General features: G+C 39.2%; 1 protein-coding gene across 2 annotated transcripts in view; it reads left to right on the top strand.

The window, feature by feature from the left end:
• The window catches only part of ahi1 (Abelson helper integration site 1), a 225,479-nt gene that overhangs the window by 197,364 nt on the left and 9,149 nt on the right, over nucleotides 1-18,966 (top strand). For both annotated transcript variants that reach the window (XM_051919275.1, XM_051919274.1), the window contains exon 26: nucleotides 14,723-14,802. In XM_051919275.1, the coding sequence (XP_051775235.1) occupies nucleotides 14,723-14,802 (80 nt within the window). The remainder of the gene's footprint in view (nucleotides 1-14,722; nucleotides 14,803-18,966) is intronic.

Consider the following 18,966-nt stretch of genomic DNA (forward strand, 5'->3'; position numbering starts at 1 on the left):
TCTGGGCAGCTCACAGTCATTGAGTCAACTAGGAATTCTGTATCAAATCAAAGCGTGCTTCAGGAGAATATGAGGCCATCCGTCTGAAAGTTGAAGTGGAACACTAAATGGACCTTGCGACACGACAGTGACCCGAAGCACCCTAGCAGTTCAATCAAGGAATGGCTCAAAAAGAAGAAAAGGAGTATGTACTGGTCTCGTCAAAGGTCTAATACAAACTGCTTTGAAATGCTGTGGGTGGAGTGGCCTGAGCGGGCAGTAGATGCAAGAAAACCCCCAAACATCTTGCAGCTGTAGGAGTTTTGCATGAAGGGATGGTCAAATTTTCACCATACTTTTGTCAGGGACTGGTGGGCAGTTATGCCAAACACCAACAAAAATTAATTTCTGTTAAACGGGGCAATACCACCTTCTGAGGCCAAGGGTGGACTTACTTTTTTTATATCGCCATTATCTGTAGACACTGTTTGCATGAAGATCTACTGTTTGCCTGTTCAAATATGTTGAAAAAGCCAGCAATTTCCATGGGGTGTACTTACTTTTATACCTGCCGGTATCTATCTATATATATATATATATATATATATATATATATATATATATATATATATATAGATAAAATTCTTTTCACATTTGAAACGGAAATTACGTATGACCACGCAATATGGAAATTACGTTGAGAACAAAGTGGATGCTGGGAGGCACAGAATGTCGGGCTGCTCCGCGGGGTCGAGAGCGTCACAGTTTCGGGCAGCGTCCTCTCTTCTCGCACTGTTTGTGACACTTCAAGTGCCCCGCCGGCTCCTGGGAGAGTGGACATCTTTGCGAATGAGTGTAATCGGCGCCATCGAAGCAGGACTCTGTTTGTAAATTGCCCTGCACGACTACTTGCTGTCCCTTAAGGTGAGTTCAGGTCACTAAAACCCCGCAACATTCAAGGTTGCTTTTGTAATCAATTATTTTAAGAAGATGGAGAGCTTACATCTAAGATGATGTACAGACTTCTTCATGTAAAGTGTTGGACTTGGGAATTGTTTGGACCTTCTGCCTGTTAAGCACGGAAGGGCAGCGTCCACATTTATCAGAATTATTTTTCTCTTGAATCACAGGCATATAGTGCAAGGTTGTCAGGCGCTGTAATTTCTTTTTGTATTCGGCGCCCTCGCGCCGACCAATTAACCTGTTCCACGTCATCCCTCCATAGGCATGCGATGACGTGAATGTGTCTGCAAAAAGTGGTGTCTCCTGCCCTGCAAAAATACTATAAAAGTCGATCAGCCAGTGCATGCGTAGCTGTGCCGGCCTTTGAGACGGCGACTGCGCTTCTGCCTTAAGTAAATGTAAGCACTTTTAATTTTTTTCCTCCTTCCCCTGAGCTATAGCCCAGACAACTGCAAACACGGGATCCATTTTCTAGACTGCGGCAAACTAATAAGGCGCTTCGCACTTTCTTTTGCATGTATAGGGTTATGAGGTCGTGGGAGGCACGCACAGAAGTGGAGGACCGACAGTGCCATCCCGGCCGGTTAATGGTAGGGCCGTCTCTCTAGTCTACACGAGACCCGCCGCAATGCTCCCCAAAATGCGCTCATATCATCAGGGAAGACGTCTCTCTACACTATATAAAAGAAAAAGGCAAATTTCCTTTCTTTATACCTTTTTTCCTTTTATCCCAAACCAAAGCCTCTCTCTTAACACTGCAGAGGACACAAAACTAATTTTCTTTAATTGCTGGTAATGCCAGTAAGGCACATTACCACAGGCAGAAATCTGAACGTTCACATAGAAAATGTAATTTCGATACCATAGCCGTCGTGTAGCGCCTTTCAAAAGGGATCTACTACTACTGAGAGATGATCCAAATACATTTTAGCTGCTGTTAGTACTACTTACCTGTTGTGTTATAGTGCCTTTAAATTGTAGTTTACCCGAAACCACTCCAGTAGTGCTCAATGTATCTTTACTTCTTAAAATGTTAATGTGTTACTGTTTAATAACTTATAGACTACATTTGATTTTTTTCCCTTGCACTCAGTGAGCGAAGCCACTGGGTAATCAGCTAGTATACCAATAGTATTGTAGCTGCGTTTTTCCAAAGTTACCAAAGTTCAGCAGCTCTAACTCAGAAATGGGATTCAACAAAAGCCTGACGCGTAGAAATGATTCCACAGACAAAATATCTTCATTTTTAAAAGTTTAATTAAAATTCAAAGTAAAATGGTTCACACAAAAAAGAAAATTAAAATAGCAAAAAAAAGGAAAATTCTTATTAAGAAAAGTTCTGTTCAAAGCTTAAATCTTGTTACATCTCAAATCGTTACTATTTGCTTAACATTTCTGAACCATTTCATAACGGTCAGAAAACTGTATGCCTCCCACCTTTATATTCAGGCTAGAACAGGCATAGAACCCTGTGGTTCAGCTGGTGGCTTTTTATTTAAAGATTATAAGCAGTGGACTTTTTTGCTTTGTTTTTTGGATTCTTCTCTTGGATTGTGTGCATTTTTTAAAAATTGTTTCAGACAACTCCTTTTTGCAGCTTTGAGTCTTTCCTTTTAATGTTTCAATTCCGAGAAGAAATATCCTCTTTTGTAGATTCTTTTGGACTTGTCTCTTTACACGCTCAAGTTTCCACGGTTTTCCCTTTTAAAAGACGTACTGTATTTTGATTAATCTGTGATTCTCTTGCGATTTTTGAACCCTAAAAGCCTTTATGTATAGATAGTGTTTAAATGAGATTAAATCTTGATATGTCCAATTTGTTAAAAAAAAAAAAAAAAAAAAAAAAAAAGAAAAAATTCACAGGGTGTACTCACGTTTTCACAGGACTGTACTTGTATGTCCCTTACTCTTGCAGGCCATCTTCCTTGCTGTTTTTAAAAGTTGTAATGTAGGCTTTATAAATTAACACTGAAAACAAATGTTTTCTATTCCTTTTGTTTCTGAAATGGACTCTTAAATGCTTTGCTGTGCTTTGGCACGGACTCCAGGGAAGCTGCCATGGGAGGCTCATTACGTTCTCCGGGACACTTGGTGGCAGCCCCCCTGGGCGGTATCGGGGCCACAATCGTGGAACACCGCAGCTCATGCCTTTTGGGCTCCGTGGCCACCACCAGGGGAGCTGAACAATTTAACGAGCCCGTCTGGGCTGTGATGGAGCCACACCCAGAAGTGCAGCCTAATTAGGCTAATTACCACCTGGAGCACTTCCTGGTGGGCTATAAGAGGAGCCTGCAGCCACCACTCAAGGAGCCGGAGTCTGGAGGAGGGAGACGAGTGGAGGAAAGGAAGGGTGTTTTGTTTGGTGTGTCTTTTGGGACTGTGTTATGTGAAGAAAATAAATTTATTTTATGTGCGTCTCGCGGTGTCAGTCTGTCGGGTCGACACCCATATAGCGCCTTTTCACAAATGTTACATAACAGTACCTGCTTCAGATAATTTCTCTGTATACTTAGTGAATTTCTCTCTGCTTCTGCTGTTTGTCTTTTCCAGGCCAAGCTGAAAATTTCACTTTAAAAATAGAATGAGAGACTCTTCTGTCCTGCCTATGTAATATTGGCTGGAGAGATGTAGTAGCAGATTTCAGATGTCTAAAACATAAACCGTCTTATGTATATTAATAACATTTGCAACTCTACAATAAACAGTTTAGTCATTAAGTATGCAGCAGTAGTGCCTTTCGTGAGATTTTTTCAAAGCAATCAGCCATATTGCATCAACAGGAAACTCTCTTGAGGCTTTTCTTTTCTCTGCTCATTTGCCACCTTTAAGCTTTCCCTTTATTCTCTATCTCTGCTCCTGCTTACAGCTTCAATCAAGTGCCTTCCTTCATTTCCCACTTCTCTATTTTCTTTGTTTGTCTTAGCTGTAAAGCTGTTCTCAGGCCACATTTTAGTAGGCGAGTATTACTTTATCTTTAAAAACTTAAGTTACTGCACCGCGTGATGCAAAAGCCCCAGGGACTGTTTATTGCCCCTGTGTGTGTCTGGTCAAACACTCGCTTGATTGTGACAGAACAAGTTGTTTATTTATTTACCTTCCAGAAAGCCTGGCTCATATAGTCATGTGAAAAAGCAAGTACACCCCACAAAACATTTCTTTTTTAATATATGTGGACATGCTTTATCATTTAAACAGCATCTTTAGATAAAAAGTAGGTAATAGGAAGGTGAAAAAGAAAATCATACATTTCTTTGAAAAATAAAAATATATGCCATTTCCATCTTTGGACAAATTCAACCGCACCTTGGCGCTAATAGATGGTATTGCTCCCTCACGTCAACGTTTCCTATAACTGTCTAGTAGTCTCTGACATTGACTGGGAGAAAGTTTGTCCCACTCCTCTGTGCAGAACTGCATGAGCCGTGTGACATTTGAGGAGTGTCCTGCACACTCAGCTGGTTTGAAGTCCCTACACCGCATCTCAACAGGATTTCAATCTGGAGTTTGACTTGGCAATTCCAGAACCCTCAGTTTCTTTTTCAGGTATTTTGTAGTACACTTACTGGTATGTTTAGGGTCATTGTAATGTTGCAAGGTCCATGTTTACCCTCAAGCACCTTCTAGTACAGTGAAGGTTTCTTAATGGATTCTATGATGGTGATTTTCCCACCTTCGTGTTTTACAGTTGGTAGTAGGTGCTACTAGTCAAATGCTGTCTTTGTTTATTGCCAAACAACTCTTCTGTTACTGGGGCCAAGTAACTATCTTTGCCTTGTCTGTCTGAAGCACATTACTCCAGAAGTCTTGGGGTCAAATTTATAAAACCTGTGTGTACACGAAAAAGAAGAACCATAAAATTTGACAGGATTATGTGTGTAGATTCACAGCAGCCCTACTTGTAAAAGATCTTTTTAAATCCCTTCTCAGACTCCTAGGCATCTAGAACTTTCTTTCTGAAGACCTCAGAGAGCTCTTTCAATCTCGGCATAGTGAACACACACATCATGTGCACAATAAAGAGCAAACCAAACTAAATGTCTGAGGTTTAATTAAGAGGGCAGATTTAGATAATCCTCTCTAAATATATCTGTGTCTGATCTGCGTATTTACTTTTTCCACATGCAAAATTTGCGATTATTTATATTGGACTACAAAATATAAATGTGCCATGATGTTTGTTACACTATATCACCTTTATCTATAGATATGGTTTAAATGAACATCTTGATACAATCTGCCCACATGTGTTAAAAAAAGAAAAAATATGTTTTGTGGTGAGCACTTACTTTTTCACATGGCTGGAGGTACACTCATGCTGCGGATTAGAAATTCTTCAGCAGCCTTAGGTTCAGTTTTATTAGGGCACAAGTGAATGGCCTACCTTGTGTTCTGTAAAAGCCAGCAATGTGTGGCGTTCTAAAGCCTTACGGTTGTTGTTCTTGCTTGCAAACAGTACAATCTCCAGGCAGCCTTGACGAGTAAATTGCATTTCCACCCTTGTCAGATCCACACCCTCTTGCAAAGAGCTCCTTAGCACATCATTAGCTACATCATCTGAATATAAATTCTAGAAAGAAAAAAATGTCAGAATTGAACTCTGTGACCCAAAGGGCAAGTAATTACTCACAAAGAACCACAATATTGGTTTAAAAAAAGAAATAATAACCATACCAAACACAACATGACTGAGGCCTCCTAAAGGCTCCACAAGCCAGGCCAAGTCTTCCTTGCCTACCTAGAATTGGACTCACCCCTGCCACTCTGAACTCCCAACTTGAAGGGCAGGCCTTCTCGGGCCCAAATTAACACTTTTAAAGTTTTAAACTCTTTAATATTCCAAAATCTTTCTAATGCCCATCTAGGTAATGAAGCCATCAAAACCTTTGACTAGAAGGATAAAGCCAGTGAAATACACTTTTAAATTCAAGAATTTATTTACAAATAGCAAAAATGGGTAAAACAGAAAACAGGATTTGCCTAAAAAAGCACTCTATGGTGTACAAGTCTCAATACAAAATCTAAGGAAAAGAAGCAATACTATCCCAGAATCATAAATGTTAGTCAGTCAGTCTCAAACCCGCTATGTCCCAACACAGGGTCACGGGGGTCTGCTGGAGCCAATCCCAGCCAGCACAGGGCGCAAGGCAGGAAACAAACCCTGGGCAGGGCACCAACCCCCCGCAGGACACACACACACACACACAGAGTTGACAATTTAGGATCGTCAATACACCTAACCTGCATGTCTTTGGACTGTGGGAGGAAACCAACACAGACACGGGGAGAACATGCAAACTCCACTCAGGGAGGACCTGGGAAGCGAACCACAGGTCTCGTTACTGCGAGGCAGCAGGGCTACCACTGTGCCACCATAAATTTTAATGCTTACAAATAAATGCACTCAGTTAAAAATCAATGGACCAGTGAAGGATCTGCTTTAAGCCTCGGCAGATAAAGGTGGGGTTTCTTCAGCAGGGACATCATCCAACTCTTGGTGTTCTACCTGCAAAGTACAAGAATCGGAGAGCAACTCATTACGCTATGGCTGTTAATCTAACAAGTAAATAAGAACAAATCATATATAATTACAATAAACAAAACAAAATAATACTTGAAAATAAACAAAGAAGAGATAGAAAGGAAAATAAACAGAAGCCAGAGAACATACCCTGGCTGAAACATGACAAGCACATGCATAACATAAAATAATTATTCTTCATTTTTTGGCTGTTTATAGCTGTTATTAGGAAAAAAGAAAAAAAAAGTGACTGAGCCCTGCAATTTGCCTATGAAGTTTAAATTAGTTTAGTCTTTATTTTCTACCTGCACTACAGTTTTTATTCCGTTCTAATCATGCATTGGTGGTATGTTTGATAGTGTTTGTAATTCTGTTTGGTCTATAAAGCACTTTGTAATATTTTGCACGATGTCTGCGAGTTTAAAATATAATCAGCGGTCTCCATTAATATAAATCAATCAAATTAGTTCTCTGCATTACATAACACACTTGTGTAAAGCAAAACCCAAAATCTGAAAGGCCCCTCAAGCAAATGTTGTTTTATGCAGGGAAAAAAAAAAGAAAAAAAAGTGCTATTGCTGTGGTTAAGCCAGTTTGGTTTTTTATTTATTTATTTTTCATTCGCTCTACTTTTCTTCACTCTTGACAGAGTTAAGTATATTTACCAGGCGGCACTGCGAGCCTTTTATTCACACCTAAATGAAAACAAGTGTTAGTGTTATCTCAAACACCTTGTGATATCAGTCTTCCTTTGCAAATGATGTTAATTTGTCAACTTCTTGTTTCTTATAAAAGGTTTCAGTATAGTTGCCCTTTAATTTGAAGTTAACACCATTTTGCCATCTTCTGTACACAGCAAGATCCACTGATCGCTCACTTAACATTCTAGGCAAATTTTCTTAATCTGTAAAGAATAATAAGACTGCACTCACTGTTATGTGCGTTATAATAAACTTGATTCCTTGTTTCATACTATGCAAATGTAAGGGTCTTTGTTTTCTTTGAACCAGCTAGTATTACAAATGATTATTAAGTGGAATGCACATCATGTACACACACAGTCGGACCTTTAGAGTCTCTAAGGGCTCCGTTTTAAACACGCAGATAGTGAGGCTAACATGTCAAATTGTAAAGTAGGAGGTTTCCACTTCAAGTCATGTAAGTCGCGTTTCTTGGCATTGCTTCACACACAGAAAACGCATAGATTTGTCCTATTTGTCACACAGAAATCACTACAGAGATGTAACAGCTTGAATTCTTGCATATTTTAAGTTTTACTGTTGTTTTTGTTAGTTTTTAATTATTTTTCTTATTTTTACTTCCATATAAATGGAAGTTTGGTGATGAGGTCAAAACAATCACTATTTAGTGAAGTTCCGATTCTGACACGAAGATGTTGAAAACTTTAAGAACTGATTTTAACATGGTGTCTATGGAAAACTGAAATTGATTTTCATGCCTTAAAAGTACAAATTTCATTGGAAAAGGTTGTGATTATTTGCATTGTCTGGACTAGAGATTGCATGGATGACTGCATGCTTGAAAAGATACAAACATTTTTAACAAATAGTTTTTGAGATATCCATCCTAAACAAAGAAACCTGTGTATAATGAGAACTTCCAGAAAAAACTGACCTATTGTCTCGACAAGAAGCATCATTTTTGCCTTGTTATCGCTTCAAGCCTATTGTTTTTAAAGGATATGGCGGTAAGGACTGGACAAACAACAGTTTGACCAATGTCCAACAATAACGGATGCAAAAATGGTTTAGCTAAATTGGGATTTTTAATGTCTGCTTTATTTAGGTTATGGGACCAGGCCTTTTGATTTGCAAAACTTTTGCACAAGTATGCACAAATATGAGATACATAATTTATTTAAATAAACATGCATGGACACACAGAAGCACATAAGTGCATGCAGACGCAAAGACACACACACACAGAAATGTATAAATTAAGATAAGAGGTGGTTTTTGTCTTTCAAGAACACATGCTGCATGATAAAGAGAAGAAATGAACTCCTTCAGACACACACACACACACCAACTAACTACATCTCAGTGATGGTCGACATGCTCAGAGGTTTCAAGTCAGCCCTCATCCCAGTCCATCTGTCTACAGTTTACTTCACTGACTCAATGTGTTTAGTTTCAGATATTATTGAAGTTGTTCACTTAATTCATTTTCCCATTCATTTTACTATACACTTATGTACATAATATTACCTATAATATGTGTAATACAAAATTTAATGTACTTGATTGTATATCCCTGTACATATCAAACCAGTTTTATTGTAATGTAAAATCTTTTCCTGCAGTATTACTAAAATGTATGCTTTATGGACCATTCCTTACCCATTTTTAATGTTATTTCTGTGTATTTTGCATCTATGGACTGGCGCCTTGTCCAGGGATTGTTCCTGCCTCTACCATGACTCTGCTCAGGATAAAGTTGGTTTAGAAAATAGATGGCTGAATCTTGTTTATCATTGGTTACTTGTGTACTGTCACCAAGTGTGCGTATGTCCCATGTTCTTTGTGGGTGGGTCCTCCAAGCAGCAGAGCAACTCTGACATCTCCACTCCTGAGCTCTCCATCTGGTTTTTTAACCCTGAGAAACAAGTAGCTCATTCAACGTTTTCATTCCATCACGATGTTGCAGGTATGTCAAACCTGAAATAAATGGGAAGAGAGTGCAGCTAAGGCATTGGACTTCAAACTCTTAGAGTTGTGGATTCAAATCCCGCTACTGATACTGTGTGACCATGAGCAAGTCACTTGATCTACCTGTGCTCTAAATGCAAAAACACAAAAATATAACTATCTTGAAAAAAATAAGTTATAATAATAATAAACTATACCAGCTTACTCCAAACAGCAACATTAGGCTTCAGCCTGGCTAGGCCCCAAAATGGGAAAGGTGGCTATCAAAATTAAAAAAGTACTTAATGTCCCCAAATGCCTTACAAGAGGGAGATGCTGTGTAAAAACTCCAAAAAGGTAACTGAAAATCTTTGTAGATGAAGGATATTTAAAAAAAAAAAAAAATTAAAAAGGTCAGAAGAGCAAAAAGGCAGTCCTAAGGAAAGCACATCCCAATACATAAATCCAGAAAGCAGAATCCAATGACAGAAGGAAAACAATCAAAGACCCCAACAAAAGCTAAGAAACAGCAATACTCACAGAAAGCTCCAAACGACTAAGATGAGGAGGCTGCATGAGTTCCTGTTACTTTTGCTTAAATAGCCAGAGGAGGAGCTCAAGAGTGGTGATGTCAGAGTGGCCCTGCCTCCTGGGGAACCACCTATAAACAACAAGGAACAGCACGACATTGAAAGAGACAGTACACAATTAACCAGCAGTAAACAAAATTAACAAAAATTAAAAAAAAAAAAAGATCATTACATCACAGATGTCTGCACATGTTTGGTTCACAGAGCGCATGAGTAGACAGCGGGCTGGACTTGAAAGCAGAAGTTGGAGCTGTTAAGACAGCCTTGCAGACCACTGTGCCACTGTCCCGACGCTTGTTTGTTTTAGTTATATGCTGTAAAATCCAAGGTCATTAGCAAAAGGAAGCACATTAGAGAATTCAGATAATACGCTATGTTCACAGTACCATTAATGTTTATTCTGTGTAATAAAAATGTCAGTGAGTCTGAACTATTATAACACACAAGTATAGCGTAAAAAGTAATTCTATAATAGCAACTACTGTTGCACTTTATGTATTACTTATAAATACAGCACATCAAAATATTTGATATTGTTTTCTCTCTGCTGCTATTTTTCTGCTCTTTGAAGTAAATTATTGTAATGGCTGATTAGAAAATGAAGTATTTCCTTATTTAGATGTGTAAACACTCTGTTTTGATTTTTAAAGTTAGCTGTATATACCAAAAAGTGTAACTCTGAACCAAAAAAAATCCTTACAGTGAAGGATAGTGATGGCAGCATCTGTCCTGGTTCGGTTTGTCTTCTTTATTCTCAGTTAAAGTTCCTTTTTTATGTCCTTTATGTAATTTAAAAGCGTGCTTCTTGCAGTATGTCTGTCATGTTTACTTAGGTTCCATTTATATTACTTCAATAATATGCCGTTTAGTTTCTATGTATTGTCATATGATTCCCTATGCTCTTTGTGCTTTGGGGGTGGTTCCCCAATACGCATATGGAACCACCACCAGCCTTCTAGAGGCTGAGGAGACCTACAGGTCAAATGCAGTTCATTACGTCTGTTCTTGTTGTTGGCGAGTTCTCTTGTGTTTTTGGAAAATTCCTGTTTATTTGATAGGCTGGATTTTTGACCTTCTGCTCCATTTTTGACCACACTCTTTAGGGTTTTGTTTTACTATCAGATTGCCATTGGGAACATCCATGCTGTTGTGTGAGCATTTTAGTATTACAGAGCCTTGTCAAAATGAATCTTCTATTTTTAAAAAGATTCATTGTCTGCCATTTATTATACAGCAAGAGAATTATGGTTTAATTTTTTTTTCTCCCTGTCAGGGCATTTGCAATTGTATTTTCAAACTTAGTTTTGTGTCCAGTTTCCCATTTTGAAAGTCAAAGTCAAAGTGAACTTTATTGTCATCTGAACCATATACAAGTATACAAATAGACGAAATTGCGAAGCTCAGGGTCCACAGTGTAACAACATAAAGTGCAAATAATAAATTAAAAATAGAATTAAAATTTAAATTTAAAAATTAAAACACAAACAAGACAAGACATTGTGCAAATATAGGACAAAGAAGTAGCAGCAATATTGATGTGTAAGATATGTAATATAATAAATAATAAATAGCCGACCCTCGTGACCCTGTGTTTGGATTCAGCGGGTTGGAAAATGGATGGATGGATGAATAAATAATAAATAATAGATAATACAGAAATGATCGGTGTATGCTAATAGTTGTTTAAGACATGTAAACAATGACAGGTCAGAATGTTTCACAGCAGAAGGATATCAAGAGTGTCAAAATCCTTAAAGGTCAGTTTGAGATTTTCAGTTCTCGTCTCCATGCACACTCGTCTTTGCAGGACAGTGGCTCACATGTATAAAAGTTCTGTTTTTAGAGGTGGTTGAGGACGTGTGGAAGGTCCCAGGGGGCAGCCTGGTGTTAAGGAGTCTGACAGCTTGGGGGGTAAAAACTCTCCTGCAGCCTGGCAGGTCTGGCTTGGATGGCAGAAGTGTGAAAAGTCCATGTGAGGGGTGTAAGGGGTCCTGCTCAATGCTGCAGGCCTTGTGGACACTGCGTTTGTAAAATATGTCCTGTAGTGAAGGGAGTGGCACCCCAATAATGTTCTCTGCTGTCTTCACTATCCTTTGCAGGCGCTTGCGGTCAGATATGTTGCAGTTGCCATACCAGACAGTGATGCAGCTGGTCAGAACACTGTCAATGGTGCCTCTGTAGAACATGGTGAGGATGGAAGGGGGAAGACTTGCTCACTTCAGCCTCCTCAGGAAGTGTAGTCTCTGCTGGGCTTTCTTGATTAGTGATGAGGTGTTGTGTCCACTAAGGAACTTGGTACTCCTAACACGCTCCACATCTAAACTGTTGATGCTGAGTGGGATGTGGGCAGGATGTGATTTTCTGAAGTCCACGGTTATCTCTTTTGTCTTCTCGACACTGAGAGATTGTTGTCTTCACACCATGCAGACAGCCGTTCCACCTCATCTCTGTATGCTGTTTCATCATCCCTGCTTATCAGTCCCAGCACCATTGTATCATCCGCAAACTTGATGATGTGGTTGGTGTTGTGCGTGGCTGTGCAGTCGTGAGTCAGCAGGGTGAAGAGCAGTGGACTAAGCATGCAACCCTGCGGTGCTCCAGTGCTCAGTGCGATGATGCTGGAAGTGTTGCAGCCCATCCAAACTGACTCTGTCAAGAAGTCCAGTGTGCTATACCAGAAGCCAGCAGGTAAGATCCTAGACCTGGCTGAATTTAGTGTGCCTCTGCTGGATATATCAGCACAGAGTCTGGCCTGCTCCCAAGCCCATGAAGATTTTGTAGTGCGTCTTAACAGCACCATGTTATGACGGTGCTTGTCAAGGACAGGGAGACTGTTCAGAAGTGAGGGAAATACAAATGCAGGCAAATACAGGGAGGCCCTTGAAGAAAACCTGCTCCAGAGCGCACACCGCCTCCGACTGGGGCTACTGTTCACCTTCAACACTTCAATGACCCAAAGCATACAGAAAAGACAACACTGGGGTGGTTTCAGGACAAGTCTCAAGTCTTGAGTGGCCCAAACTTCAACCCAGTAGAACATCTGTGCAGTGAGCTAAAGATGGCAGTTTACAGACACTTCCCATCCAGTTTAATTGAGCTTGAGAAGATCTTTCAGAAAGAATGACAAAAAACTGCCCAAATCAAGGTGTGCAAGGCTTGTAGGAACTTACCTAGGGAGACTTAACTACAAAATACTGGATTAAGCATCTGAATATGTCTATTAATGAAAGATTCCAGTGCATGTATTTTAAAATATTTGCAATCTGTTCTGAAAACATTTTTTCACTTAGTCATTGTGGGTATTGAGCCAATATTGATGGGCAAAAGTGGAAAATGTTTCTGTTTAAAATTAAATCTACAACAAGTATGCAGAGAATATGAAGGGGTATGCATACTTTCTGAATCCACTGTACCAATCCCTCTTTTACAATGGTTATATAGTTTATCAAGGGGGCTAACTATCAAATATAAAATGTATAACAAATTTACAGTATCTGTATGATCAATTGGTGGCATGGAGGCGCAGTGGTAGCACTGCTGCCTCACAGTTAGGAGACCTGAGGTTCGCTTCCCGGGTCCTCCCTGCGTGGAGTTTGCATGTTCTCCCCGTGTCTGCGTGGGTTTCCTCCCACAGTCCAAAGACATGCAGGTTAGGTGGATTGGCGATTCTAAATTGGCCCTAGTGTGTGCTTGGTGTGTGTGTGGGTGTGTCCTGTGGTGGGTTGGCACCCTGCCCGGGATTGGTTCCCTGCCTTGCGCCCTGTTTTGGCTGGGATTGGCTCCAGAAGACCCCCCGTGACCCTGTGTTCGGATTCAGCGGGGTTGGAAAATGGATGGATGGATGGATGTATGTATGATCAGTGTATTTTTATTTTACCCTTTTCACTTTTATCACACTGTACTCCTCAAAAAAAAAAAACAAAAAAAAAAAAAAAAAACACGCTAATCCGGTTTACTTCTCAGTCAAGTAAATGTCATTTAATAACATAATTGAGAATCTACAGCTTTCTTACATTATCAAGTCTCTTTTAGCTTTTGTATAAGGAGTTTATGAGTGCTTCTTTTCTAATTTTTGTGCATAACATTCCTTGACAAGTTCAATTTGAGGAAAGGTGTACGTCATGTGACTCATCTCTACCTTGTACTGTTTTCATATCCGCTGAATGCCAGCCCTCTTTAAATTGGCCCATCATGTTTGTGATCGTGGCTGCCTATCTTGTTCTCTGATCAAAACAACCGTCTACATGTCATTTTTATCATTCCTGTGTGAATTATCTACACGTTGGTCTCCACACTTCAACACACCCTGACATTACTCTTGGGTATAGAACTTGTTTTCCCTTCAATGTCATCCTTTGTCTTTAGCAGATCTCACAAACATAATTTGTATTAGTTTTGTCACCCCAACTTTATTTTTATGGCTTTATTATTTACTTGGCCACAATGAAAAGCTTCAAATTTTGGTTTGGTTGTAATGGTCCTAACTGTTTAATAAAGTCAGAACATACACGCAAATCATTTTCATATCATAACTTCAGATATGAAGCATGATAAAAATCAGTCAGCAAACAACAATGTAGTGGGATTAGTCTATTTCATCATAGTTTCATAATAAAATTTGCAACAATTTATACATTATTACTTTATTAACTTGTTCCATACACGAACCTCACACTGGTTCCCTTCCATCTGAACTAAGTGTGGTGCTGAGGTGACTGTCACCTGTTGCATGGCTGCACTTGGGTTCTAATCTGTGATCCTGAGTTGGTTTGTCATGTGGTGGGTTTACTAAATAAACTTATTTGTAATATTTTTCCCCGATCTTCTTTGTGTATTGTTTTAAAGTTTGTTTCTGTGAATTAACAGCATGCATTCCATTTCTAATCAGTTTTCTCATAGCTGCACGCTAACAGGTGTACATTTCTTAAAGAAAGGCAGTGTTCTTAACATCACATTACTAAAAAAGGGAATTGCCTTTGTGTCTTCGTCTTCCACTGAGAGTTTTATTGTATATCTCTCCGCAGATGACAGCAGTAATCAGCAGGCGGGGAGAACTGAAGCTCATCTCGGAGCACGAGACGGATTCAGAATCGCCAGCATACCAGTAAGTAACTGGGTGTCATGTCTGCTATCCACTCATAAAACAGAATTTCTCTCTGTAGAGAGGGATTCAGATTTTAAGCAGTAAAACCAAACATTTGATATTTCCCCTCCCCCCAGAGAGCAGCACCATTGTGTTTTAGGAGTTTGAACTCTGGTCTGATTCCAATACAATATTGATCTCAAATGTTTACCTTGTATTCATCTGAATTTTTGATCCAGTTATGCTTGTTCCAAGTCAGTTGCAGGAGTGTTGATGTGTGTCCCATGATGCACTCACTGACTGACCAACCACAGCTGTTTTCTGTATTGAACCCTAATGCTGGGAAGGTCACCAGGGTCTCCTAATGCTGTAAATCACATGTAGAAGAACACGCTCAAAATGGCAGTTTTTGTAAAGAGTGTTTTTAACCAAATTACAAAAAAGGAAAACTGAAAAAACTTCATTTTTACCCCTGAAAAGGAATTGGCATTGACACTACATATATGATGGGCATACAGAAAAGACGGGGGCATTCAGCTAATAAGTAGTTTGTTAAATCATTGAGCTGTAATCAGAATTTTATATAATTTAATTGCTGCTGCAGTCTTCAGGTGATCATCATGTCGCACCATCACAGGGCACTTTACAATAAATAAGAACAGGACTCCAGTTTCATATGTTGTGTTACAATTAGGGGAATCACACAGTAAGTGACGAGTGGAGAGTGAAGCAGTAACTCTGTGGTTTACACCCCAACACTCGAGCCTCCAAGCTGTTCTTTCAGGCTGATGTTTCACTTTACTGCACTACAAATAGAATTTCAAAATTTCCACATATCAACTCCAAATCTATATTAAAAAACTCTTCGCTCCTCATATTTAAAGCATTTTTCAGGCTAAGAAGATTATTAAAAGGGTGAAATTTCTTAAGAGGTTAAAGATTAGAAATGAGGTGTTCAGTCACACATGCAAAGCTTCTGTCAGAACTTTCATATGAGCTGAATTTTTAAAATCAATTTAATTTCAGGCCAGATACAGCAGATTCAAAAAGTATTCAGAACCCTTTCTGCACATTTTATTGTGTTTTAAATTTCATTTTAAATTGATGTGTGATGTTTTTGCACATCAATCTCAATTCAATAGCATATAATGACAAAGTGAAAACATGTTTTCAGAAAGGTTTGCAAATATTAAAATTCAAATGTAACGTTCATGTAATGAAAAGAGAGGTAAACAATGAGGGGAGCGTAATCATGGATATAGAGAAGAAGAGAAAGTGGATGGACTGTGTGAAGGGGGGTCAAAGGAAGAAAGGGATATCAGATGAGAAGTGTGGAACAGACAAGAGTGGGAGAGGCTGCTCAGAAACGGCAATCCTACATGAAAATGTTGACCCTTAAACCGCTGGAACTGGCTATAGTCAATTCCCAATGCAATTTGCCAGCATGCCGGAGCCCAGTATATTCAGCGACATACATTCATTGAACATCGCAATCGGCTATAGTCGCTTCACAGAGCAATTTGCCAGCACGCCGGAGCTGATCAGTCAGTGCCGTATATTCGTTAAGCAGCCAGCTCATGACCACTGGCGCCCCCCACTTGTGAATCAGCATCACTGTCTCTGGGATTGAGCCGCTGCACTAGACGAGCCTGCCAGCATCAGCGTTGGCCTCTGTGTGCTCCCGTGCAGCCAGTTCAAGCACAGTTACTCGGTGATTTACTCAAGTTTCATCAATGGCGTCAGTTGCACCTCGTACATAGTAGTTTGTTTTTACAGTTTATTTGCAGAGTGTAAAATGATCAGGGTTGCAGTAATTATGATGCTCTTGGCATGAAAAAAAATGTGTTCCATTAAAATTTCACATTTTCTTTGTGAATTGTGACGTTTACTTAAAGTGCAGCAAAACAGTATTTGGCGTCTAGGGGTGCATTAACTCCCAAGTATGTGGCAGTTTAAGGGTTAAAAGCGGTAGAGGAAGTATTGCCTGGCTAGTTCTTGGTTCTTTATACATTCTCACAATGATCCTCACACTGGTCTTGTGTGACTACAGAAAACAGTTGTGCTCCTGTGAGCCTCAGAATATCGGTGGATATAATAATACAATAATAACTCATTACTACCTAGCAAATATTGGTCTGTCTGTTAAAATATAGCGGCCTGCTTGTTTAGTTGTTTCTGTTTTAAAGTAGGCCGGGTTATTGGGTATGTTTGTTTACTATGGTTCTGGTAGAACTCCAACAGTGTTTGTTCCACATGCATACATTTCTCTTGGCATAAGAATCATGCTTAAAATGGTTGTGGGGTTACACCACTCTCATAAAATGGTGTGCTAGGAGGTGGAAAACCCTTGAGGGTCCTCTTATAGTGATTTTTGGGACACTTTCCTCTGGAATCAGGTAGGTCACCAAGGAATTATAGGCATTGATCGTTCTCATGTTGTGGTTTAGTGACCGCTAATCAGTTGCCGATATGAGAAGAAGTGACCCAGGAAAGGCAGGCTTGGTTTACCAGTTGGTAGGCCACAGTGTGACCACTGGCTGATATTTCTACAGCAGCACCATGACTAGCATTCACTTCTGAATATGTACATTTGGTCTTAATGTGAAAAAATCTTTATGGCACTCACCACAGTCCACACTGAGTTTTCAAAACTTCTGCTTGGAATTTATAAAAAGTTTTTCAGTTAATGAATGGTTAATTGTATGGTAACTTATCACGTATTTACATGAGCAGTGCATGGCATATTATGATGGTCTCCAAAAAAAAAATTTTTTTGTTCTGGTCATAAATTGTAGGAGTTCCTTATAGATTTAGGGTGCAGAATCCAATTCTGAAAACAGAACTGCTCCATCATATCCAGCTTTTGAGAGATGAAGGTTTAAAATGGGGACAAAAGGACCACTATACAGCAAAAAAGCAATACATATTTTTAAAAGTAATTATTAAAAGAGAGATTACACAAGTGTTTTAAACATAACTATTACTGTACTTACTTCAAGTAGCCACTTTTTGGCTTTTTTTTCTTCTGTAATCCTCTGAAGGTGTTTCACAGAGGAATGACCAACAGAGACTCCCCAGGCTATAAGAGCTCTCCATTTGTCCTGCTGTGCTCCTCATCGACTGGGTGGGGAAAGAAAATCCAAATGCGAGTGTTAGTCACGTGCTAGGTGGGAAGACAGAAGCTGCCCAACTTATTCCTCACAGCTTCCACCCTTATATTCCCAAGGAAATTGGAATTTTTCTTCCAAATAAAGGAACGTGCTTACCTGTTAGCAGGTCAGGACAATTGATAAACAAATCCAACCTTGCATATTTCTGTTAAAAAATTTTAAACAACAACTTTATGGCATCTTTCTAACCTTCAAAATAGAAAATTCCTGGCCGTTTTGAAGGAATAAGAAGAGAGAAATTAAATACTGAGAGTAAAAAATGTGTAGTAAATACTTGATTATGGATTGTTTACACCTCAGCTAATGTTAAGAATGAAGAAGGTTGACATTTTTCAGCTCAAAATATACTTCAAGGAATATTCTGAGCATGAAAAATATGCACGCCATAAAACAAATACAACTTGTTTAAAAAAAAAAAAAAAGAAAAATCAATAACATTTTTCAAAACCGTGTTTTTCACTGAATGTCTTCACTTGTGGGAGCAGTTTGTGATAAAGTCCAATGTCAGAAATGGATTCTAAACGCCTAAATCTATAAAGCACAATGAATTTTTTTTTGATTTTTTTGTGTGGGTTGCAGGCCATTGTTGTTGTTCATTGAGATGTTTCAACAGAAGCCGTCGTCTACATCTGCTCACGTCACTCAGTAATGAGGCTGAAACAACGGGCCACACAGCCAATAGTCAATACTTTTCAGTGAGAGAACAGAAAGAGTTCTGTATCTGAATATTTAGCTTTATTATAATATACACGTTTATGTGGTAAGTTGTATAATTCAGTCATGATCATTTATGGGCCTTTTTTGTTAGTTAAATTGGAAGACCATTTGAGTTCTCGGATGTCATACTAGTGAAATATTTAATAGAGTTGTAAAATACAAAACATTTGTTTTTTTTGGCATATGTTCTAATACAGGGGTGTCCCAAGTCTGGTCCTGGTGGGCCGCAGTGGCTGCAGGTTTTCATTCCCACCCTTTTCCTAATCAGCGAGCAGTTTTCATTGCTAATTAACTCCTT

The sequence above is a fragment of the Erpetoichthys calabaricus genome, chromosome 15, assembly GCF_900747795.2.
Source record: "Erpetoichthys calabaricus chromosome 15, fErpCal1.3, whole genome shotgun sequence".
Taxonomy (NCBI): domain Eukaryota; kingdom Metazoa; phylum Chordata; class Cladistia; order Polypteriformes; family Polypteridae; genus Erpetoichthys; species Erpetoichthys calabaricus.